The sequence below is a fragment of the Vanellus vanellus genome, assembly GCF_965231255.1.
Source record: "Vanellus vanellus genome assembly, chromosome: 14".
Taxonomy (NCBI): Eukaryota; Metazoa; Chordata; class Aves; order Charadriiformes; family Charadriidae; genus Vanellus; species Vanellus vanellus.
The window spans coordinates 10,495,516-10,522,395 of NC_138919.1; the positions used below are offsets into that span (position 1 = coordinate 10,495,516).

The following is a 26,880-nucleotide window of genomic DNA, read 5'->3' on the forward strand; positions in this document are numbered from 1 at the left end:
TGTCACGGCCTCTAATTCATCACGCGGTAGTCTGAATCCCGCTTTGGGGTTGTCCTGGTAATGGAGATAGATTATCCTTGGGCAGGCAGAGAGGTGACAATATTATCGCTATTATGCAAATTCAATGAATACAAAATTTCTGTCATCAGAGTCAGTTTCTAATGGCAAAAGTCTCGGTCTTTTCCTAAAATCAGGAAGCTGAGAGACCAGCACCATAGGCCTGCGGTGCCCAAATAGGGTTCTCTTCATTTAGCAGTTTATGATGCCTAATAGTAGGTATTTGTGTTAAAATGGCCATGTAGAAATAAATTTGCTTCTTCTAATACAACTCAGCTGAGGCACCTGTACTACACATGGAAGTAGTGATGCCAGTAAATCTTATAATTATAATGGTAGAATGGTAAACCTGCTGAGTTTGGCTGTAGGAATATTCTGTATTGTGTAATCTGTAAGGTCTTTTTGTATCAGGTTCGCTGTCCTCCTCCTTTATTTTTCTTACTCTGGTTCACTTGGTATTCTCTGTGGGTCATGTACTGCTTTTGCTATTTTATTTTTTTTTTAAGTGGAGAGAGTAATACTTAGCAATGCCCTGGGGATTTAATTGCTTACAGGGGAGTTCAAGTTGAAAAGCACTATTATAATACTAGTAAAAACAATGGTTAATACCGTGCAGGCATCTGCATTTTACTTACGTTAAAGTATTTTAAATTATTACTTTGGTTAAAAATCCTGTTCCCAATAAAGGGTTCTTTTATCACTGAGAACCTTGAACTTGACTTAAAGCCAAGACAAGAGGCTCTAAAGTTCTCACTTGTTTCAAAATATTAGATTTCATGTTAAACAAATATTTGTTATATACTTATTTTTATTGTTTCAAGCCAGAATAAGTACCTTTAGAAAGTAATATTTGTTTAGGAGAAAAATAAATATGGTTTTAAAGTCTTCTGGATAAATAATGTACTATTTTTTGCTTTTAGAGTATGAAGCAGAGCAGCCTCAATTTCCAGATGTTCCTGAATCAAAACGTAGATCTGTAAGTATAGTTCAAGTAAAAAAAAATAAAAATCCGCATGGGGTGGTTTTAAAAGACTTTAAATAACTAAATGGGAAAATTAGGTACCCGCAGAATAGACTCATCCATAAAGTGAAAACAAAACTACATTTTGCAAACAACTTTTGTGAATCAACAAATGTAATATTCCAAATCATTGCTTTTATTTAAAGCAACTTGGGTAGTGCTATACTAAAATTAGATTACCAGCTGTGTTTGGTTTGTACGTCTCGTTGCCTTTTTGCTGCGACTGTCTCTTGTGTGTGCAAGGATCTCCCTTTGGTGGTGTTGCAAGCAGACGGAGTACTGAAATATGCAGGAGAGGGGAGCAAGCGCAGCGAGGGAGTTATGCCTCAATTTCACATATGTGACCGGTCACTTAGATGTGACTGTTGAAATTTGTGGAATTAAACCTGATCAAAGTTGTTTGAAGTCTAATATTGACCAAATAAATTCAGCCTAGGGAGATTTTGTTTTGGCAAACATAACAACTTAAGAAGGACAAACCACTTTAAATCTTTGTCCCCAGCAGTTCTAGGAGCAGTAAAATTAATTATTTTGGGCATCACATACACAGTTAACTTTCATTTAAATTAGCCATTTTTGTAGATGTTTTATCTTACAATTCTGTATTTAGGTTGTTTTGTTATTTTAAAACTATTTTAAGACATTGTAGTTTAAATTGTCTGACAGTTGGTCGGTTTAGACCTATCCTGTTTCCCAAATGAAACTGGCTTCATTACAGGCGGTTGTTAAATTTGATAGTGAACTCTGGTTGGGGCATTAGTCTGAACATAATATATTGATATATTTGAGCATCAAAATGAAATAATATAGCTTTTTATATTGATGCACTTTTTTTTTTATTTCCAAAGGATCATTTTTTGAATCTTGCATATGTTAAAAAGGAGTCTATCTGCAGTCATTGACATGCAGTGTGTTGTAAGTGTTGTGGCCTGATCCCACCACCTGCTTTTCAGTAGCTCATAAATCCAACTAAATTTTAAAGTGAAACTGTTCAGATAACAGAGTTTTCATAACATGTTTTCATAGCAAACTGTAATGGTAGTGCATTCTTGGGGATAATAGGGGGTATATGCCTTTCTATAACAGGTGTAGCTCAGTGTGTTAGGAGTATTCTGCTGGCTCACTGTAACAGTTCATGCACTCCTAAAAACCATCTGTTAAATTGCAAACTCTCTTTTTTCCTGGTATCCATTAATTGTTTCTGTATGGGGAACCTTAAGACTTGGGTTTGTATCTGCTCTGAATTTGTCTGTTTGTACTTTGTTTAGAAGGAAAGTTTATTTTCTTGAAAAGGTGAGTGTCAGGACTTCTGAACAATACAAAAAAATATTGAGTGGAAAAATACTTATTCAGAAAATGTTGCTAATTTTACTTTTCAAATAATTACTGTTTCTTACAATGGCTAGAATATTTTTTAAATTGTGATATCATAGTATCTTAAAAGAAGATATATGTATTCTGTTAGGTTTGGATGTTTTTATAGTGCTGGAAACTGCAGAATTTTTTCAATTGTAATTCTTCTGTTTAAAGTACTCAGAAAATACTGAAATAATATTTAAATTAGAAATTATAGTTCCATATTTTTTAAACTGACCTTATAATTTTTCCTGTTGAATTGGCTTCTATGTTTTTTTACAGTCTGATTGGGATATTTATATAGGGTACATTTATCTTGAACAGGTGTCTTTGGAAGCAGGAATATTGCAGCCATTACGTAGGGAACAATTTTATTCAGCCCCTGCAGCTGATACTGCTGTCCAACAGTTGCTTCCCATAGCTGAGGCAGCCCCCTTTCCAGAACCACCTGATCCAAAAACATGTAAGTAGGAGTATATTATCTTGAACCCTGCTGTGATTATTTTTCTTGCATTTGGCAAGGGTTTGTCACGTGTTGAATTTGAAGTGTTAACAGGTACAACACCTTTTCTTAAGTGGAATTTGCATGATTAGTCCCCTGGTCTGTATACAGGGAACCAGCTTGGCTGCTTGGTCAGTGGCAGAAAGCTCAAATAGTGCATTACAAATCAGTAGCATTTTCTAGCTGTTAAGGTAGTTCTGTTCTCTTCTGAATAAGTGACTTTTTATTTAGCCACTTAAATCAGAGAAAAGCAAGCGTTTCTTCCTCTAACTCAATAATGCAAAAATAGGATCAATAGACTAAATAGACAATTGAGTTTGAAAGCTGCTTTCAAGATATTATCTTTGCCCATCTGATTACAAATTAAATGGAAACAGCTCTAATTTTTTTCTTCTGGTTTTATAAATTTCTATACTTTATAAAATTTACCAAGTAGCAATGTATTTTTATTACGCTTTTTAGGCCTCCTTTGTGTCTTTTCTTCTCTTCCATTTGTTTTTGCTCATTAGGAATTCCTGTTGCTAGTCAGAAGCAGTGTTACCCTTGGCTTTTATATATATAATGTCCTTCCAATTATGAATGTTTTTTGGCAGTATATGAATCAGTTAAAGGTATAAAGCAGAGAATAAATTCAGTGTTTGAGCTGTGTTGTCAGAAGAGTATGCTTCTGTGACTTCATCTTTACTGACTACACCAAAACCTGAATATTTGCTGAATAGCAGGCAGTCTGGGTTTAAATCGAGGCCAGCACTTCAGCCGATAAGCCACCCCTGCTTGTCTAGGATCCTAACAGGTTTTGTTTTGCTCACCTTTCTGTAGGAAGTGCTCTTACAGCTTCACACAGGGTCATGCTCCCTGTTCTCTCTGGCCCAGTGAACCTGAGTTCCTCCATGTGCAGTCCCTTCATTGGAGGAGTAGAAGGCTCCTCCACATAATCCAGTTTATAAGTTGATGGTGAAAGGTCCCATTAGGGAAGGTGGAGATGTGAGGAAAAGCTGGGAAGGAGACAGAGCTTGTGTGTCTCAGTTGAGGAAGTGTGTAAATTATGTAGAGCATGGGGAATAGCACTGCTGGTTTTTGGCGATGCTGACTGCAGCTGCTTTCTTCTGCATGGAACTTGGTGATGCCAATGTGTGTGAGCACATGGAAAGTATGGTAAGTAGACCTCATGTAAAGGCAGTGCAGTCAAACATAAAAGAGAGATGCCAACCCAGACAGCTGTCTTAAGGTGGAAAAATTGGGTATATGCAGTCACGTTCAAATTTCTGAAGGATCTGGCAAGTAGGAAGTAATTACGAGGAAGAAATCACACCACGACTGAAATGTAACCTTTGTTTTTTCCTGTGTCTAGAAATTCAATTTTATGACCAACTCCATTACTGCAGATTGTAAAGGGCATGAGGATAGATACCAAAAGTGGTCTAGCTGTAACAGCACGGAGTTCAGCACAGGCTAATTTACTTTTCTTTCCGTCAGGGTAAATTAGTTCACATATTGCTTTTCATTTCCATGGCTAAACTGTTTCTGGTGTCTGAGTTTACTTGTTTAAAACTAAGTCTGACATCTCTGAGGCACACTATAGTTTGTAGTGTTGATGCACCTTTAGTTTGAAATTTACTCAAGTTTATGTTATCTTGGCTGAAGAGAAGCAAAGACAGGTCCTTGGCTGTACCTGAACTGAATGAATCTGTTCACTTCAGGCTGTGATGGTATTGATAAAAAGACTGATACTTAGTTTATGATGTCTAATGTTTGTCTTTTTGTGTAATCTGTGGTACCTGTAAGTAAAGGCTGTACTGTTTTGCTCAGGTTCTCCTCGAGAATACTTAGAGTATTACATATTTCCAGTACTCTTACCTGGAATGGCTGAACTTCTGCACCAAGCGAAGAAGGAAAAGTGTTTTGAGGTTAGTTCTTAGTTTGCAGTTCAAATAATTGGCAGGAAGTTGCAGCCTTTTATTTCACGGGCAGTATTTCTTTATTTGGTCTTTTGCAAGAAAACCAACCACAATAATATGAAATAACATATCATGAGTTGTTTTGGATCTGATCTTGAGTGTTGTGTTCTCCAGTAATTCAGAGCAGATTGCACACTACACACAGTCGATCATTATGACAATGTCTAACTGACAATAAGTCCTGAAATATCCAGTTGTATCTAGCCTAAATAGCGTTGTATTTTAAAGAAACAGGCTTCCTTTCAGATTAATACACATCACTCATTTGAGGGTGACATAAAGAACTTGAATTTTACATCATTGCTCAATTATTTTTGCTGGTCTGGTATCCTAATAGAGGTACATTTTGTATTTTAGCTTTTTAACATTCCATGTAAATTCCATTTAATTGGAAAGTGGGGTATTCAGCATAAATGAGCTTATAAAATTTGTACATTTTTAAAATCATTGTTTGCTACATATATTTTTATAAATTTGTTTTCAGTGTATGCGTACATATCTAGAGACACACTCCTCATTGTATATAGAGAATGCTTAAAAAAGCATTAGAAGTGATGCAAATTAAAGCTCACCACAGTCTAACTCACAGACCCCCAGCAATAGGTACTGGGACTTGTGGTGTCTTCCATCATTTCTGCTATTTTCTCCAACCATGGAAGTAATTTTTTTTCTATTTCTTTCCAGCTTTTTGCCTGTCATCCATACTTTCCAATGTAAAACTTCTCTGTATTTTTATGCCTGTAACTGATCCTCCTCTTACTTGCAGCTTCATAATATAAAGAGCAATTAATATAAATGACAATGAAAATATAACCCTTTTTCTACATCATACACATCTGAAGAATACTGTCTGCACTTTTGGAGTTATGGATTAAAATGATAGTGAAGTGAGGAGGACTTTGTGTTACTAGTGGGTTATTAATCAACTTAGGGCTTGATCTACCTCCTCTCCGACTACTGACATTGACTTCCTCTTATAGGCGTGTGTCTATATGATAACAGACATTGTGGAACAATGTAAAAATCACATTTACTATTTGCCACTGCCCTATACATGCCTGGCACAGCTAAAAATACACAAAGCTTACCGTGCTTAAAGGGCACCCCAAACTTGCATTTCAAATCCAAATCTGTACATTTAATAACAGTAAGTTACTTCAGTTTTTGCTGTCTTCACAAGATTTGTGTGTGCGTCTATAAACTGATTGATTTATAGATGTGTGTATATGTATTTATAATTTGTGATTAATACAGGTGGAATAGGAAAATGGTTCATTTACATGTCGTTATGGCATGACATCTTTGTACATCATTCCTGCCATCACATTTACATTACCTAGCCAAGAACAGATTGAACATATATATTATTCATCATACTTTTAATGAAATCTGTATTGATTCATTTTTTTTTTAAAGGAAGCACATATCCTTTAACAGGAAAAAGGCATATATTACAGCTAGCTTAAAATACAGTCCTTGATAGATGTTACATATTTCTGAAGGCAATAAAACAGCACTTAATACAAAAATATGAGAATTTTCAGAAATACTTAAGTTTCAAACTCAGGACAAAGCTAAGGTTACTTTGTCTTTTTAATTTGAGAAATTCTGCAGAGCTTCAATAGTATCTAGGTTAGAAAGTGTCTGTTCTGAAAATGGATTTTGCATGGGCCTGTGTGTTGCTTTATAGTAAACTTACTTACAAAAACAATTATTTTCTGATGTATAGAAGCTTCATGAAAATAAGCACATCTTATGAAAAAGACACAAAGTGATTTTTGTTGTTATGTGAAGAGATGTCCTGCTATGGGGGAACCAAGTTTAGGAAAGCAAGTTTATGTCAGATGATCGTTTACCACTGTGACATCATTTCTTCCTCCTTTTTGAACAATAACTAGTAAAACAATAGCTCTTTATGCTTGCCATATAACTGAATATTTGTGTTCTTTTCCATTGCTGTCCAGGTGCTTGTACTTGGAAATTCTGTTTCCGTATTTGACTTAAATACGTAATTTCTAATTATGCTTTTGTTTCATAAGAAGTATGTTGTTCCATATGGATTTGGAGAAAAAAAAAACATGCTACAATTTGTATTAGAATGGTTAGCGCAATAACTGGAACTGATATTTAGGATCAAGAAGACCAGAGCCCTTAGAAATCCAGAGGAAATTAGGGACAGGGAGAAAGCAGGGAGAAAGGCTCTTGTGATAAACACACCAGAAGATAACTTCAAAAAATAGAAGGAGAACAAAGAGTAGAAACATTTGTGGAATTCGTGAGAGAACAGGAGAGGAACATGATTGATTGTGATTAAGCTAACTGAAATCATGAAGGATGAGAACAGAATATTGGGTTTGAATTTTGGCTAGACATGAGTCATTAAAGCCTGTAAAGGGCAGCTGTATAGAATAAACCAGTGGAAGATAAATGGAAGAAGTGCTGGAAGAAAGGGAGGAATAATCAAACTGACTGCAGTCAACGTTGAATGAGCCTGGGAAAAGAGAGAGGGAATTGTGAGGGAGAATGAAGAGTGGTTTTTTTGACGAGAGGGACTAAAGGTTTTCATGTTTTGAAGGGGAATAAAAATGAATGAGAAGGTAATGAAAAATTAAGTAGGAGAGTTGTTTAGCAATTGAAATTGTGGTGAGGGAAAGCAGATCATGGGACCAACAGACGAATTCAAGGAAGAGATAGAAAAGACACATCCATGTCTGGAACAGAAGAACTGTAGAATCAGATAGGAAAGTCAGGAAGGGGAGACGGTTATGCTGAAAGTAGACATTTGTTTAGGAAATAAATTTGCAAGATCTTATTTGTGAAGTGATATAGAAACATAACAACTTAAACATTTCATTTAAAGTAGGCTCTCTTGCATTATGTAGCAAGTATTAAAAATCCGAAAAGCAAAAACCTAGAAAACCCACCAGACTTCAAACTCACATAAATATAACAGTCTGCAGAAGCTTCGTTTTTAAATTAGAGATGAAAGAAACCTATTAGGTTGCCCAGTGTATTCCCTTGTTGATTCTTTTTTTTCCCTACCATAAGTTCTCCTGTGCTTTATCCTATCTGCTGTCAAATGTCTCCAGAGGAAAGACTGTTTTCTTAAATCTTTTCTCTCTTGAGCACTGACTAATGCATTCATTTTTCAGCATTAAAACTGAGCAATGTTTAAATGTATTTATTAGCATAAGTCTGATTTTTTCTTTCTGGTTAGCAATTACAGAAAGAGGATGCTGTGTCAGACTCTGTAATGGGATATATTATATTTAAAAGTATGATAGATCAGGGAAAGTGAATAGAAGAATGTTTCCTAATGACTTTGCCATCTCCTGATCACCAGTATTTTTGCATTATTACCAAGCACATCACACTTAAACTAAAAAATGGAAAATAAATTGTGAGTATTACTAGTTTATAAACACATCTGCAGGTTAACAATGCACATTGTGCAGATATTTCCTGTGTTTTTCCTGATTCACGTAGCATAGGAGGAATGTGTCAAAGGCAGGTCAATTTACGTAATTTTTTCCCTTCTATAAATGTTGACTGCTGTGCAACTAATGATTTAATTCCCTAGTAAAGGGAACTGTTTCCTGGCAAAAAAATGACAAAATAAAAAAATATTCAGCTTGACTGAATTCCTCCCTACATTCACTGGATCTAACAAGGATAAAGCGAGATAAATTTGATTCTTTTGGTGATGACTGTTTTGACAACACTGTTCTGATCATTTTTTCCCATTGCAAAGAAAAAGCAATTTACTTAACCAGATTAAATTACAACTGCTACATTAAATTGAATTTTGTTGTCAAAGTATAGAATTTATTCTCTGAAACAATTCACTAAGTAATGGAACCCAGTTTCATACTCTGATTGAGAATAGCTGTACAAAGATGATCAGACTCTGCTCTTTGTTTTCAGATTCTGTTCAAGTAAAAATTTGTCCATTTAACATTTAACATGACCTGTAGAGAGCTCTCCAGTGAAGGTGTTGTTTTATTAAAGCTTAGGTGTTTGGCTTCTCGGAACAGTATCTGGTATTAGCATGACAAGTGTGAAAATTCCTTAAGGAGATGTGGTTCTTGCCAGCCAAGCACTCTAATGGAGCTCTACATGAACCCCAAAGCTTTTGTTGTCATTACCTGGATCATAAAGGCACATGGGGTTCAGCACCGATAATTGTTTTGTGATGTTCTCTTTTTCTGTTCTGCTTTTTTAAAAAAAAGTTCTCTTTCTTTTCTGTGGAAGTCAGACAGGCTGTCTACCAAGGATAAGATTCACTTAGAAAAGTAAAAGCTTTCATGGCTATCATCTAGGAATTCCATGCAGCCTAGCTCTAAACTTCACATTTGTCGTCCCCTAGCTACATGACTACCCAGTATTCTTCACTGTGCAGTCAGCACCTCACATAATGTTCCTCTTCCGCTTCACCTGTGGCCAAAGTAATACACTGACCCCCAAATTATGCCGTGTGCTAATACCCCATACTGAAAGAATTATGCCGTGTAGGGCACTTTTTTTTCTGCCTCTCTGTTCACATCCCCCAGTCCTTTTTGCATCATATTCTTGTAGCACAAGGAGAAACACACATCATGAAGATAATGCATAGACTAAGGTCATTCGTCGTGCATTAGATTTCCAGCTAAATGGCTGCTATTTTGATAAAGCACTCTGTGTCTCTGGTCTGCAGGGGCTTAATGGCTTTTAGTGTTCGTTCTCTGGCTGTGTACATCCATAACACGTCTCATGTAAGAGTGGTTCAGAAGATACTAGTCAAGCTCTCCTGTTATTTTGACCAGAAGTCTACGTTATATTCTCCACATCATGGTTACTCTGGTTTGTGATAAGCAGAATTAGCACCTGTACTCATTTATACATTCAGTCTGCAAAGATGTAATGTGGAGAGGAAATCTCTAAGAAAGGGATGGCCCTAATCAATTCTGTATTGATCAAAATTCATGCTTTTAATTTTGAACTCAAAATGTATTTTACGGCATGCAGTGCTGTCCAGCAAAACAGGTACTGGCAGCATGAGTCACTAATGATAAGCTGCGGCAAAGTATTTTGCAAAATTCTCTTTGGTGGTAAAGAAGTCTTAGAACTGGGAGCAAAGGGCACAAATATTTTGCTCCAAAGCTCCAGGTTTTGAACTTTTCAATTGATTCTCTGTAATGTCCATGGTATCTGTGTTTGTGGGTACACATATACCTTGTTTCTGCCTTCCTTTCTGGACTACCAAACAGACAATTTTGTCTGAGCAGCTGTACAATACTCTGCTGTATGTGTGTGTCTTAAGTATTCATGCCTTCAAGCTGGTCCCATGCAGGAGGAAGCAATATTCCATCAATGTTCCTTCTGTGCCTTGGCAGCAATGAAGTATTTTAAGTATGATAATAGAACTTTGAACAAAATAGCAAGTAATTTACAACATATTTTCATAAATGAGTTCTGTTAATTTCTTTGCAATGAGATTCCCACTTACAACATCATTCAGAAGTATTTGTTATAGCTATACTGCAGCAAATATCGATAGCATATGTAGAATTTTCTCACTCATTTTTTTACTTGAAAGCATTCCACAAAATTTCTAAAATTTTGGCTGAGCCACTGACTGTTGCAATAGCAATATTAAAGTAGACAGATTAATGTAGTGTATATTTTATTTAATAAAAGCAGTCAATTTAGCTTCTGTTCCTCTCCAGTAGTAAAAACATGTAACCAATCCAAAGATAATAAATAATTTGAACCTATCTTCTATCTTTAGAGAAAAAGGACCAAATTTATTGCCTGTGATTTCCTAACTGAGTGGTTATACAAGTAAGTTAATCGTGGCTTTTACTATTAATTATGCTCAATGATTCAAAGGCATTAATTTGCAAATAGAATAGCTGCAATTTAAATTAATATGAGTTGTTTTCTTTTTTTTTTTTTGTTATCAGCAAGAACCCAAAGAGGAAAGATGAGTCATTCACAGAATTCTTTTCCATTCCTTTTGTTAACGACTGGCTAAAGGACCAGTAAGTTATTGCAGTACTCAGAGTAACCTTTTCATCTTTTATTCTTTTTCCCCTCCTATTCCAAAAAAGTAATAGAGCTTCGATGCTTTACAATTGTGCCCTCTAAATGCCCTTTACTGCCTACAACCAAGAACCGTGTGATGCTTTCTAACTTGGTAGTGTATTAGTTACAAGGTATTTTATACCAGAATTGTTCACAGAGAAATTTGTTTAGAATTCTGAAACATTTTAATTGTAGAGTGCAGTGCATTCAAATAGTCTGGTGGTATTATGAGTATCTTTGTACTAAGGAGCTTAGTACAAACCTTAGTACTAAGGTGTTTTCAGTGCTGCTTCCTACTATGGAAATCTTTGAGGATATGTATACAATCTAGAAATACTTCCTCTAACTGTAAGCAGCTGTTTTAAGAATACCTGTGATAATCCTTGGCATCAGGATGCATTTCTGCAGACATGTATGACTTTGCATCTGAGAAATGAACACTTGCTTTTGCAGCCTCAATCATATATTCTTCATTATTCCTGTAGAACCAAGCTACACAGTAGTTTTGAAAGAAATGTTACTGTTCTTGAGGCTGCATTTTGTTTTAAAATACAGCTGTTGTACGAGAAAAGAAGAAAAGTCAAGTAATAGTCCACAGTGAGAGAATAAGAAAATTACAGAGGTCAGATTTTGAAGAAAATTTTCAATTTGAAAACTTAATTGGAGTCTAGGTTGGTGGTCTGTGAAAACTTAGAGATTAATATCTTTGTAGATATGTTTATTTCATTACATTATGTAAGTGGAAATGGAGCTTTCTTTAACTCTTGTCATGTGAAACTTAGAACCTTGAGTCACTGATCCAGCAAGAGGAAAGCTCCTTGACATTTGCAGGTCTTTGGAGACAAGCTGGTGATTGTGGCATGAACAGCTTACTTTGACTATCTGAGTAGTCATGTGGTCAGAGTTCTGTAGGAAGTTTCTACAGTAAAAGATGGACATCTTTGGAGAGTGACCCTTTTCATCTCACCTCCGATATCTTCAGGTACCTGCTACTGCATCATACTGTCCAGTCACTGTTGTTCAAACCTGCCACTGGTGGGATACTTCTAACAGTTTCCTTCTGTAGATCACTAGGTCTTGACAACAAGATTCCTGTTTAAGGCAGTGAACTTTGTAGTTTGGAAACTGATTATGAACTGCAGTGAGGTTGTCGTACTCATTTCTTAAGCATACTGAATAGCCATTGTTTGGTAAGGCAGTTTTGATACCACTGAATTGTAAGGGTGGATATTTGTACCTAGAGGTAAATATTTAAGATCACAGTTTTACAAACGTTTCTCTTGGAAGTAAAGCTGACTTAAATGGTTCCCTGCTCTCTCCCGTTCTTCATTCCAGCCTGCCTGTGGGCACTCTAACATCACCCTGTCTGGTAGGATGCTTGGTCATTCTGATCAGGGACATACTCTGAGTTAGAAATCTCTCTACCAAAATGTGTGAGGAGGGTTTGTATACCTAGTTAAAATATAGATAATTTCTCCAACCTGGTTTACCTGGGAGCCTGACAAACCTTTGTACTGGCAGAAACGAAGGATTATAATGAAGGGCTCAGGGCAAGGTGAAGAAAACAAATGAGCTGGTAAGATATAGAGGTGGTGGCAGGAACTGCTTAAGTCAGCTTTGCCAACAAGAGAAATACACTGTGGAATCACAGCCTGAATGACTCATAGCTTCTGTTAGTACTTGTGCTCCTAAATAATGTAGTGACAGCTCCACAAGGACACTGAAGTGTCAAAGTCCTACTTAAATTGATACACGCTTGATCTTAAATCCTCTAAACAAGTAGGCCTTTAAAAATAATAATTACTAGAATTATTATTAAACACCAACTTTTTGTGAGCTTATCTTAAAATGACAGATTTCTTAACAAATAATGCTTTTGAAGTAAGCATTATTAGAGCAAAGTGAAAGACTGCAATATTAAATAAGAATGAAAATGAGAGAATGTATTATTATGTCTGTCTGGATATGTCATAAAGAGTTTATTATTATATCCTTCCAGGTATCACATTTACATTGTAATTGATTCTATACTTTTAATTGTCATTTCCATTTTTTAATATGTAAGAGGCAATATGCTAAAAGGCGCTGGTCAGATTTTGATGGCAAACATCCTTATCCCAACTGTTTAGGTGGTATAATAAAGAAAAAGAAGTTGCTGCAAATTTAAGGGGTAAACTCTTGTGTTGTTTTTTAAGTTACTGGTCTAAATTTGGAAAGCATTCCGAAAGGTCTGTTAAATAGAAATACATTTCTATGCTGTGTTAAAATGGGGTTTATCAGTGCAAAGCAGTCTTTAGGCTTAAAAAAAAAAAAAGCCAAAACCAAAAAAACCCCATAGGGATAAATTTTTGTTCTATCAGAGATCCAGCTTGTTTTAATATATTCCATACCTGAGTATGACTTCTTTGGCTCTCCTCCAGTGCCTCGTTTTTCCTTTGAAGCTCAATTTTTTTTTAAGAATAGTCAAGGCCACAGTCTTATGAGCCTCACGCTGTGTATGATGTGTTTCTAAATGAGATCTTGCAGCCTACTTTTCCTTTATAAGGAGACCCAAATGCTGCATTGGTTTCCAGAATTTTAAATGCAAACATTGTACCTTCAAAAGCTGGTTACTGTAGGTGAAGGAGCTTGTAAAATTTGAATTTGTCTCCAGCTTTAGTATTTATAGTAATTGCTATGACATCAGTAAATAAAAGCCTCAGTATAGTTACCTTATATATTAACAGTAGCACTGTCAAAATATTATATCCCTTGGGAATCCTTGATTCCTGATGCAGATTTCAAAAGCAATAGAAGAAGCAGCCCCAGCACTGACTGGTAATCTACATTTCACCTCCAGAAGAACACAAAACGTTTCTGTTGTCTTAAAGGACAGCTGTACCTTTCAGAGGACAGGAAACTGGAATTTTATCAAGAAACTAACAAAAGTTTTTTGAAACTTGATGAGATACATACTGATGTCCCTATTCCTACATTCAAGACTGCTGATATAGCCAAGTAAATAGAATTAGAGTCTTGAATGTTTTGTACGCCTATAAATATGCTAATGAGCAACACAGTTGCCTTTTGTCAGCATTTTCCAGTGGTGTTTCTGGTTGAATAGCAGTGAAGCTCAATCCCAAGTAGCCAAGCTCCATGTACTGAATCAGGGACAGGGGAAGAGAGCGATCTGTGTTTATGCCCTGATCCCCCTTAAATTTTACTTTTCTGGCATAGGTAGGCTGAGTCTTTATTCTGAGTATTGTGGGAGTATCATTATCCAACTTCCTGTAGCATATTAATGAAAGAAATACGAAGATAAAAATAAAAAACAGTTCCACTGCTCTGAAAATACTTATGTCCTAAAAGTCTACTGTCACATGAATTTAACAATATGACAGCATTGCTCAAGTTCACCTTCAACCCTTACATTCAGTGAAAGAGGATGGTATATGGATCATGGTTAGGAATAAGCATAAGTATTTTCCTGGCTGTTGAAGATCCATCTTTGTATGTGTATTTCACAGGGAGTACAGGAACTGAATGTGTATTTCATAAATAAACCTTTCATTCACAATATTTATCTGCATTTTCTTATTTTCTATAGAGGTGTTTACTTGATACTCAATTCAGAAGGACACATTTCCTGGTTTAATCTATCACTGTGTACCAAAACAAATGTGCAGATACAAAGAAAATAAATTTATCATGGCTTTAATGAAGTGGATAGCTAAGATGAATATATATGTATGTCTATAAATGATTACTAAATCTGAAGTAGTGGCTTTTTGCCAAATGTCTGTATATGAATATATATACACATTGATTTTTTTTTTCTCCCTCCCCCCAATATTTTAATTAGGGAAAGTCTGCTGGTCTCAGCTGCCTTTACAGTTGACTTCATTGTCAGTTCTCAGATGGCCAATAGGGGTAATTTTGCATGGCTGACTGATTTCTTTCCTTCCATAATGCATCCAGTTCTACAGGCTTTGCTTTTTGCACACTGCTGTATTTCACTGGTTTGTCTCTAAACCAGCCATGTTTAGTGTATATTTGATCTGCATTATGTTTTTTCTTTCATTTTCTTTAGTAATTTGAGCTTTACATCTTTTGAAGGGGGTATGATGAAGAGCACATTTAATTAGAATAACAGAAAATTCCAACAAATATGTCTGTCTGGATGTTACTCTATGTGGATCCAAGTCAAGAATTGCCATTCCAGTAATGTGGCAGAATTCAAGTTAATGAAGGAGAAAATACTGGCTTAAAAATCTACAACTGTGTGTTGGAAAATTGCATAAAGTTTCTGTACAAAGTATTTATATTGTGTAATGGTGTTTTATGAGGTTGAGGTTTCATGGCTACAAATCCTGATGCAAGTGTCAAAACTTGCCTTAATTTACGTAAAGATTGTCAAAATGGCAATAAGAAAATGGAAAACGTATTAGTGGCTTGTGGCATCTTCCTAATGTTGCTGTTAAAGCCCTAATTGGAAATCGGTTTTGCTGCTGTTAGTTTTTCATGTTTACAGGATATCGTCTGATGTAAAGTACACAAACATAGATGGAAATTTCCTCCTTGACATGAGTGGACTTTGGAATAGGTCTGTGTTTGGTTTCCTTCAGTCCAGGACCACAAACACTCTTACAGACTACATAAATATTGGTCTGAGGCAACACATTGTGACTTGCAAAATATGTAGCAAGGATGCAAGCACAGGAGGAGGACTGAGTTTTATCATTGAAATGGTTATGTCCTCCCCAGGTAGAGAGCATACTAGGGGGAAGGTAGCCACAATATTTTTTCAGACAGAACTTCGGACAAAAGATAGTTGGTCTTTTATTGTTTTGGCAGGCTCTCACTACTAGGACTTCTTGCTGTTCTTCCTCTAATTCCTCTCACATTCTTGTTTCCATTCACCTGTTCTGCCTCGTTCTCCTGGCCGTTACATGACTCTGCCTCCCCACTGACCAACTTCATCATATTAGTTCCACACTATCTTTTTTTTTTTACCATGTTTTTTCTTCATTATAAATAGGTAAATAAGTATATAAATAGTTTGTATGTGTTAGCAGTTGTATGCATATTATGACTATAACCACTTTGATAATACTTCCGAGTGTATTTTCAGTTTTATTACACTGTAATTTTTTGCATTTGTGTGTGTGTGTGTGTGTGTGTGTTTTATTGGAATTGTGGCTGAGACAGAAATGAAACAGGAAATTTAAAAATGAATTATTTTTTGTTTGTTCGCAACCTATAGCCTTTACATTCGAGGATGTTCAAAATAAAAAAGTGTATTCAAGAGACCAGCAAAGCAGTGGAAGATGCAGAGAAGGGAGGGGGCGAAAGGGGTCAAAGTACATTTTTTTTATTCTTTATTTAGCTGTTGACAGCATCAAGGAGCTTTTATTTGGAGAAGGTGATAGAGAAGAAGAGTTCAGACAGTTAGCAGGAGTCACACTTCAAAATGTCTGCTCGTTTGCACTTCCTTTCTTCAGAAGATTAAATCCGGTTATTCCCACATTCACAGTCCTTGAAAAATGTACCCTCCATATAACGCACAAAAATATTTTCTTATGTATTTTTTCTCCAAATACTTTTCTCTTATTCTAGTGCATTTAGATTACTGCAAAAGAAAACCAGTAGTTAGTAATTTCTTTTTGACTGTGAAATAGTTGTATTAATATTTACAATGTTACAAAGAAAGGTCTCAGTTCACACTCAGTTTGACCTGTGAAAAAGTTCCAGGCTATTTTTGTCAAGTGTCTGTGGGAATAGTTCCCTCTAAACCCGTGAGGCTCATGCAGTGATAGTGTAGTATGTGATTAATCTATATCTAATTGGTTTTAATACCAGGTCAGATAAATCAGGACTTGAATGTCTGATTTTTGGGTAAATGATCTTAATAATATCTACAAGCAAAGATATTTGAGAAGTTTATTTTGAATCAAAACAATACTTTTTAGTTGTTGCACACTTTTGCAACTCTGAATAGGCACGTAAGAAGAAGGACTTAATGAATGCAGGTGCTGCTACCATTTCTAGATTCTCTGAGCAGGAATAAGAAATACTGAAAATATAAAAGAAAGCTACTTTGAAAAATTTCCAGAACAATTTTTTTGGTTGTTCAGACCAGCATTTGAATTTTTGGAGTACTTTCCAGACCAAAGACTTTCTCAGAATCCTTTTTTTAAGATCACCGTGGTCATTTGCTTGCATGTCTTGTATTTATCCCTGTTCTTTGCTCTGTTCTTTTGTCTTTTAGATTATGAATTTTGTAGTAACTCGCTCGTTGCCTGTGTTCATACATGATATAAATATCCAAGAACAATAATCATCCCAGTCAAATTAAAGGTGAAGTGGTTGTGGCTGTTTAATATGGCAGTGGCTGTTGTGTTGAACTTTACAGGCCTCCAGAAGACCTGACTCTTGTTGTTCGGGTTGCTTCAATATTTCTAGAGATGAGCTTTCTAAAACCAGAGAGAAACCCTGACCACACGTGGATATTCCACTGTCACCTGCAGACCATCCGCCCCAAGCACTGATGCTCGCTGTAGCTTGCACGGTGGTCCTGCAGGAAGCCAGCTGCAAGGCTGGTGGTTAAATTTGATGGTTGTGTGTTACTGTTAGGAAACAGATTTGAATAAAAAAAGCAATTAAAAATCCTGGATTATACATAGTGAAAATTTTGCTTGATTAATTTTTTTCTTGTATTTCTTTTTCAAGGAAGGAATCAGATCTTCTGTTTGTAGGACAGATTGGGAACTTAATGACTGTTGGGGTTTCTAGACATTACTGTGTAAAAACTCTGACTGTATACAGCGTCCATCAGCATGACTACGAACCCCTATAGGTTAGCTTATCTATTTTGGTGACAGGATAACAGAGGGCCTTTTCCCCCCATTCTTGAGATTTCATTGAGAAACCCAGCTTCTGTCCATGAGGAAATGAGATACACATCTTCAACACCTCATACATTTATTTAATGTAAGTCTGGTTTATATCTTCTGGGTGCCAAATTCCACCTGCATAATGTAATATAATTAGTAAGTATCTCACATAATCAGGATCTGTACAAGTTTGCTCAGAAAGCAAGAAACGCGTTTCTGGAATTTAACTTTCCTCTCGTCAGTATCTGCTTTACGCAGCCTTGGTAAAATACAATACTTAAGAAAAATCATTTTACTGATGCACTTTTACAGGTGCAACTTACGTTAATATATCTGACAAATATATCAAAATAGATATCAATATGTTTAATGCATGTGCTTTTAAGATTGTGTATAGTCAAAGACTAAATAAGCAGAATATAGTTAGTTTACATTTTACTGTCAGTTTTAATCTTCTTGGAGGCATACAGCTGTCTCCTGCCACAAATGACATATTCCCTCTTTCCCTAGCTCACTGCGGAGCGGTGATTGCCTCTGCTCAGATTCTATTTTTATTTGACCTGAAGCCAAATGCATATATTCTCTTAGACCAAACCGGACCTGGCATGGCTTCTGTTCTTTATAGCTGCCCTGCTGTAATGACTGATATTTGCCAGTGACTATCGTGCTGAAAATTAAGTCCCATTTCTTGCTTCATTTTATATTGGTTTCTCACATTTAGTGTTGGATTGCAAACTAGACATTTTTATCATTTGAAAATGAAAGCAAATTAATGCTAGAGTCAGCCTTGCAGTTTAGGAGAAATCTGTTTGTTCTTTGGAGAAAGTTCAATGTCTTTGATATCACTGCTGTAAAATATGTAGGTCTTTCTGTGATTTTCCCGCTCTAAGTTTTGGTTTTCAAAAAGATCAAAAATAGAACAGTGGATGAAACCCTATCAGCCAAACCAGCACAGTCCAACTTCAGATTTTTAAATCTGATGATAAGAAGCAGTTAGCTCAGGAAGCCTTGCTTGTCCAGCACTTATGATTTCCCTTGAGCAGTACAAATGCTAATTAACGTTCACAGCGCTAAAACTGTTTAGCTTAATGGAGAGCCTTCTTTTTCTTTTTGTGTTATTTCTACTCCTCCAAACAGACCAAGGTTTTCTTTCACATTAAAATAAATGTAGGCCAAAACGCAGCTGACATGACGATGAGACCAATTTAGTTGAATACACAGACTCAAATGGTGTAGGCAGTGTAGCATTAGATAATAGTAAAGATTAACTTGAAATGCTCCTCCAGACAAGCCCTAAGAGAAGGACGTCAGAGAGCATAGGAAGCTCACTAGGGCAGAGACTAATATGAATGAAATTAAGTGAAAGGAAAATGTAACCTGTCAAGCCTGTAATATACTGTAAAATAAATTTGCAAAAGAAATGGCAGAAGTAATGTTTTAGCCCAAAAATCTAAGACTGCATAAATAGTTTGTTAATTGATGGTCTTTGCTTTATATGTGTCTTTATAGTATAAATACTCTAAACAACGTTCCTGCAGGGGTTGCATGTGTCTGTAGATGATTGCTGCATCCAAATTCATGGCGCTGTGGTCTTCCAAGTCAAAGCTGTGTTCAGTCCATGTCCCATGCAGGGAGAGGGGCTCTTAGCAGCCATTCTACCACTGTGCCAAGTCTACTGTTTATAACTGGTATTTGCATGAGTTGCAACATTATTGCCCGTAGTTCATGAGCTTTAAATTACATTTATTATAAAAGAAACTATATAAATTAATTTTGTCTTGTCTTTTCCAATGGATGCTTTCTGATCTTGTGTGTGAGAAATAAATCAACATCCACGGAAAACTGCTTTTGGGAGGCAAGATTTGATATAGGGATTTGAATTTTTGTTAGCGATGGCTGAATTGTAATTATAGTTTAGAGTGTTTCCCATTAAAATTGCTAGCAACAGAATCACCGAACATGCTTTCAAATTACTGTATATTTTGGCTGAAAATGACAATTTTGGCTGACTTGACATATGTATTACTTTTGTTTATCACCAAACATAATGTTTGATACATATATGTATATGCTATCGAAAGTAAAATTTTGGTGGTTTAAGAACTTGTTTAGACATTCTAAACATGGATCTATGCTTATGCAGATATGATAATCATTACTTTTTTCAGTACAATTTAATTTTAAGTGAAATCATAATGTAAATTAATGTACTAAAATATTTTTACATGCTATGTATTTAATGATTGTTATAAACATTTAGGTCATAAGTCTGTTCATTGTTGCATGCACACTAAAAGCTCCTCTGCTTTACAAATGGCATACCCACTTCTCTTACCCCTCTCCCACCTCAAAACTTACCATAATAGTAATTTGAAATCTGTGTAGAAAAATCAGAAAGATTAGTGCGCTTGATGAGCCATTTGTATATTATTGCTTAAAGAAGAAATGATTGTACTGTACATAACAGAATGTATTTTTAAAGGAGATACTCTTTGCACGTTTTATCCTTGGAGCAATAAGAAATTGTATCTTTCAAGCTCCTGAACAACCTTTCTCTTTTTTATAGAATATATGAAGTATGTTAGGGAATAAAGTATTTTACATTTATAGGCTGTCTGTTTACAAAACTTTTTTTTTTTTTAAGTCCTAGGCCACCAATTCCTCTCTCTCTCCTTCTGTCAGAAGAAGAAGCAAGCATAGTAATTCAGTCCTTCTGGAGAGGTTATCGGGTAAGAGTAATCTATAATTATTTCCCTTGATGTTGAAAACCGTAGGACTGTGAAGGCCTCGGGGAAAATCCTTACATAAATTTTAAGTAGGAGATACTATAAATAGCTGCTGAGACCTCCATGGTTCATTGGGTTTGGATGTTGCTCTGCCTTATGCCTAGTGACTACAATTATTTCACGGGCATTTACACTGATGTAATCTCACTGTTTTGCTCAACAACAGAAAATCTGCAGAAATGTTATCTTCTAAAGTACAATTAACACTGAACAATTTTATTTTTTTACTTGTTCTTTGGCTAGTTGCTAAAGGATGAAGTTTTATTTTGCTTCATGCAGGGATATGTCAGTGAGTGTGGAGGTGCACAAGGAGGACTGGTGAGGTCTGTTAAAGAATAAATGCATACAGAAACAAAATAAAAACTGAGACCAAGATTGAGAAAGGAGATGTAGGAGAGGCATGAAGGCTGTTATCAAGGAAAGGGGAAAAAAATGGCAGGCAGATGTTGCAAGCCACCCTAGTAATACAACAGTAATACAATCCCCAATTTAATGGGGAAAAGCCAGGTGCATAAAATAAATACAAAGAAAATTGGCTTATACTATTATTTTGGAGCGTAACAGCCATGCTAAGCTTAGGGTATGAAATAAATTATTTTGAAAATCCCAAATAGATTCTGTGAAATATTTCTTTGAAAGTCTCTAACACCTTCACGCCTTGGAAAGAAACGGACTTGAAATTCAGGTGACTTTGGTGAAAAAGAAATGTCTTTGACTGACAGAGCACTGGCAGAGGCTGCCCAGGGAGGTTGTGGAGTCCCCTTCTCTGGAGATTTTCAAGACCCGCCTGGATGCAGTCCTGAGTAATGTGCTCTAGGCAGTCCTGCTTTGGCAGGGGAGTTGGGCTGGGTGATCTCTAGAGGTCCCTTCCAACTCTGAAAACTCCGTGATTCCGTGACTGCCTTTATCAAAATTCAAGCTCGTAAATAGCCTCCAGGTATAGCAGTAATTTCATTGTGATGGACAGTGAGACATCTCTGTCTGTACGTCAGGTGTTTAAATAACAATCAGCATAAAACACTCTCTGTTAAGTTCTTCTTTACTACTTTTAACAAGTGTGAATATATGAGTGGCTACTATAATGTGCAGTGCAAAGATTATGAAATACCTTGAAATTATCTTCCTGCCTGATAGATTTTTATGACACTTTCTGCTTGTTTGTTTTTCTTTTTCTTTTTTTTAAAGAGAGATGGCATTGACACTAACATTAATTAGCACTGACAGTATCACTGCAGGCATCCTTACAGTAGAGCACTGCAAAGACAACCGTTATCGAATAACAGTTTGCCAAACAGTGCAAGATTGCTCAGATACCTTGTGCTTCCACCAAACCTTCCGAAGGGCACTATCCTTCCTTGCTATATATATTAACTTTAAAAATTTCCCAGTAGTATTTATCATTCTAAACCAGTTCCCAGAAATGCGAGAGAAACTGTAGCTATAAAAAATAGGAGACATCAGAAATAATTCAGTCTATAAAATTAGCTGTTAGATGTTTTAGTTTACTTTGAGGGTGGCAGCGCACTGGCACAGGCTGCCCAGAGAGGTGGGGGAGTCTCCCACTCTGGAGACATTTAAAACCCGCCTGGACGCCGTCCTGTGCAACTGCTGTAGGTGACACTGCACTGGCAGGGGGGTTGGACTAGATGATCTCCAGAGGTCCCTTCCAACCCTCACCATTCTGTGATTAGAGCTGAAAGAACTTGGGTTTTTAAAAATTAAAATTTAAATTAAAATGAGAATATAAAGTAAAATCATTAGTAACAAGTTACTCTGTAGGGCAATGTGTTACCCTTGGGCTTGCAAATTAAGAGAACTCTAAGCTTAAGTGGGATTTCATCACATTAATGATAAAGTATGTTATAAAAATTTACCAAAGAACTCAGATATTTTGCTTTTAAAATAAATAGCTCCGTCAGCTAACACTGATTTATTGTGGCAATAACTGAACACTTACAAATAATGCCCTTTTGCATTCTAAGGATATTATTGTGTCAGTATTTTAAAATCTTTTCTGATGTTTTCATTAAACCTTGTTTTATAATTCACAGAATTTGGAACACTATTATTGATATAAAAATTTACACATTGTGATAACACTGAATAACTAAACACAAGCGCACATACATATTTTACATGGCACTGTGATAACGGAACAGTGTACTTCATCATTGGTCTTCTCAAGATACACTTTAAAGGACATAAAATCACGTGCCATAGTTACTTGTTTGAAAGATGGATGGAGGAGGATTCTGGACACACTGTTGAATTTCGGAAAAATTAAAAGGCTCAGAAATCTGGGCAGGATAGTTTTAACAACGCTATCCAAAATGTGAACCTTGTAAGTTTTTTACTCACAAACAACGTCATATAAAGTGTAAGAAACCACAGCAAATTATTTTTCTCAGACACGTCTTCTATGGACTCAGAGCATGTTTGAGATGGTTTGTTAACCATATTGATCTAGGCAGTAGAGTTTATCTAGTCATATAACTGACTGAGCATCGTGTCTTCTCATGATACGTCACTTGTTTTCTGCCACATCTAGCTGTCCAAGTGTGCCAGTATCAAAAACACATGGCAATCAGCAAAAACAGATCAGGCAGTAAAGGTTTTTCTATGTAAAGGGGAAAAAAACAGCTATAGGTACAGAATATTGAGAACTTTTTGACAATAAAGCATGATCAAAGCAGTACGTTATCTGAAGCAAATTTCAGGAAAATACTTGTTTTGGTAGTAATAATTAACTGCTGCCATCAACAAAGTCCTTACTACGATCTTTCATACAAAGACATTGATGAGTACTCTGAAAATTATTTCAAGTTTAATCAAGAATTAATTTCCAGAACAAACAGCAGTGGAAGCTACAACTGGTGAGTACTCTAAGGAGATTGGAAAGGAAGATGTCCTCTTGAGGGGTCTCTTTGAGGGCAAGGAGGAGCATCCAAGTAAAGTTCGAGACCATTCTGCCATCAGAATTCTTTCTCTTCACTTCTTACCTTCCTCATTTATTGATGTTCCATTCATCTGTCGTGGTCCGAGGCAGTATTCAGTATCAGATGAAAACCCTTGATTGGTAGGCATTAATTTTCCAGGCACTTTTCCAATAAAAGAAGATATGTTTCTTCACCCCTCTGCTGCAAAATCTGTGCTTAGTGCCATTTGTTTTATGTTGTTTTTTTTTTTTAACGTTTACAGTTTGCATTACTTTTCTAGACTGAAGGGATTTTTCATTACTGCAATTTCCTCTAATGTCTCTGGTCAGAGTTTTAGTGTGGTCCTCCCGCTGTTGTGCAACACGTTCTCACCTAGCATTGAAAGCAGTTTATTTTGTCTGGACCTTGTAGTATCATGGAGTTTAAATTGGACAGCATTATGGAAATATTCAGTGCTATTTTATACATAAATATTGTTTGAGCAAAAGTTAAATCAGAATTGAATCAGGTTTATCTTTATCTCTCACAAAGTGTTCTGGTTTTGCTATCACAATTTATATTCCTTTTCAGCAAGTTGTGGCTACTAGGAAAGGCTCAAACCCAGAAGGTCACACAAATATTCACTGTTCTTTACAGCAAGTGGAGATTCAATCCAAGTGACTTGGGTAGTAGTGGGCTCTCGCGACAAAGTTAAGGCTCCTTCAGTGCTTCATGCATTGCTAGTCTGCAGGAGACACACATCAGTTGTTTGGACGAGAATCTTGACCCGTTGATTATTTGCCTGGAGATCTTCCTGCTGAGTCATGGCTTTTTAATCATGGTAGAATTGTACTCTGATTACAAAATACAGACTACTTTCTGAGAAATTATCACGGCTATGCTAAATTATAATCTTTTAAGCATATTTAGAATATGTTGATAGTATTTTGTTAGGTTCCTGTTACCTGTTTTACTGCAGGCGATGTATCTGTGTTCCTTTTTCTTTAATTTCACTTCTCTAAAACATCACTTTGTTCTAGGAGCTCATTTTCACTGCTTGGATTTAATGTTGGACTTCGGAGTATTTGAGTTGATCTGACTATGCCTTTATCTCACAGCCCTGTATTTTGATATGTCCTGCCCTGTCACTGGGCACCACCGAATATATGTATTTCACTATACTTTCACTGTTTTATCTAGGGAGAGTAAACAGAATCTACTATACTTGCCTTTTATCTTTTAACTATGAGGAGTTATTGCCTTCATTTTCAGTATATAGTGATCACTATGTCCTTGTCATGGGCCAAAATACAGGTCTTGCATAGCTGCAGTTATAAATGGACACATTTTTTCTCAAAAATTTTATAGTTAGAAATAGAGGTGGTAATTTCTCTATCTTCCTGCCTCTTTTTTTGCTACTGTCATTTAAATGTCCCATAACCATTCCCTTAACCCTTTCCTGTGCAGTTAAACTGACTTCATGTGATAGAGAATTATGGATTCTATAGAAGCATACATGACTGTATAAAAGAAATAATGTCTTTTGCAAGCCTAAAGAAGCTATCCCATGTTTGGAATTATATTGTATTTTTGGAAATACTATTTGATGGATTTTATAGAAAATGGTTTTGATTTTTTTCTTTTATATAGCTGAAAAGAAGATCACTAGTAACAGTAATTTCATTTTTTTTTCATTTTAAAAATTTCATATTAACCTTGTAAGGACTTAATATAACTTGTATATAAGATAACACAGAACTATATTAATGTAATGGGGTATTGTTAGAGGCCTAAGAGGTATCTGATGTCAAGTCACTGAGTAAAAGTCTTGCCTGTCTTTATTGATCAGGTAACCTTGTATTGTATTTCTGCTTTGCCAGAATATTTGAAACATAGCAAGTTATCTTCTCCTAAGTGGACTGAGATGTGCTGTGGGAGTTCAGCTCCTGTCTATTGTATTCTTGGCTGAACCACAAAGGAGAAATTCTGGGTGGAAAGGATACTCTTGATAAATAATTTATTTTGTTTTCTTTAAGTTGTTGGGCTTTTTTTGTTTGTTTGTTTTGTTTTGTTTTGTTTTGTTTTTAATTATTATTATTTTTTAACTAGTGGAAAACTAAGTCCTGCTCTTTTGCTCTGTATGTATCTCAGGAAAGTGGGAGAAAACCAGAGTGTAATGGAGTAGAGTATTAGAGTTCAAATCACAGAGCAAACTCACTACCATATCATGTAAGAATAAAATAAATATAAGAAATTTTCTAGAAAACTAAGTAGTCAGCTTCCTGAAAGAAAAAATGTGCCAGGAGAAAACAAGCTTATTGCTGCTTGATTCTACCATGTTATTCAACTTCAGCCTGAATTATGAGGACGTTAAGTCCTAAAACATAATGGCATTTTATATACGTAACATTGAGAAAAAACAGAAACTGCATTTTTAATAATTCTATTATAAATTGATTATGACTCTAAGAGAACAATCACTTACCAATGTCTAAGCTGATACGAGCATGTCCCCTTGCCAATATTGTCAGGACAGTATCTATTCTGGATTTTTGCTTTAGCATTGGAGGTAGTAATTGTGTGAATATCGAGGTAGACAACTGGCAACGCACTGCTAATTCATCCAGTCCTGCTCAGAACAAGTTTAAGCAGCAGAGTGGTAAAAGCTATTGATGCAAAGCTAGCTCTTTCTTATATTAGTAGGATGTACACCAGTACCAAAGCAATAACAGAAGAATTCAACTTAAATCTTAACAGAGTCAAGGCCTGCGACGACTGTTGTTTCATGTGGAAGCAGAATTACGCCTTTCATAGGGGTGAATGACTGACAAAGAATAGATATCATGTAATGCATTTGAATTACTTTAAATAACAGATTAATGGCTCTTCTGTTTGTGAAAATTGTATGGCTGGGATTGTCAGTAAGCCTATTTGTAGCTGGTAGCAGGTGTGAATCAGTTTGCTGGAATAAATTTCCTGCTGTATGACCCTTCATGCTCTCTTCTGCTCTATTATGTTGGTGAATAGGTTGGTTTTGTAGTGTTGTGGTTTTCTAAAGGCACTAATACCCTTCAGCGTAAAGCTTTAAATTTTAATTAACTCAAAGACTAAGTGTCTCACTGCAATCACATCCTCAGGAGTCCTTGGTAATCAAAATGATCCCCTAATTGGCATATTTATGTTTTCAATTGGGTTTGTCAATTATGTGAGTTTTATTTCTGTATAAGTGGAAAACTGTAAACCTCTGGGATTGGGCTTTTATATCAGGCCCTGCAAAAAGGATGGATGTCGCCTCTTTGCACAGCCACGGCCCCACAAAAAAAATTGTGTCATCGTCTTGGGTAACATGG

General features: G+C 36.0%; 1 protein-coding gene across 1 annotated transcript in view; it reads left to right on the plus strand.

The window, feature by feature from the left end:
- IQCK (IQ motif containing K) overlaps positions 1–26,880 on the plus strand; it is a gene marked incomplete at its 3' end in the record, with an annotated part of 42,497 nt that overhangs the window by 538 nt on the left and 15,079 nt on the right. The window contains 6 exon segments of the mRNA XM_082490728.1: positions 978–1,033; positions 2,759–2,897; positions 4,746–4,843; positions 10,662–10,714; positions 10,837–10,914; positions 20,474–20,558. Of these exon segments, the coding sequence (XP_082346854.1) occupies positions 978–1,033; positions 2,759–2,897; positions 4,746–4,843; positions 10,662–10,714; positions 10,837–10,914; positions 20,474–20,558 (509 nt within the window).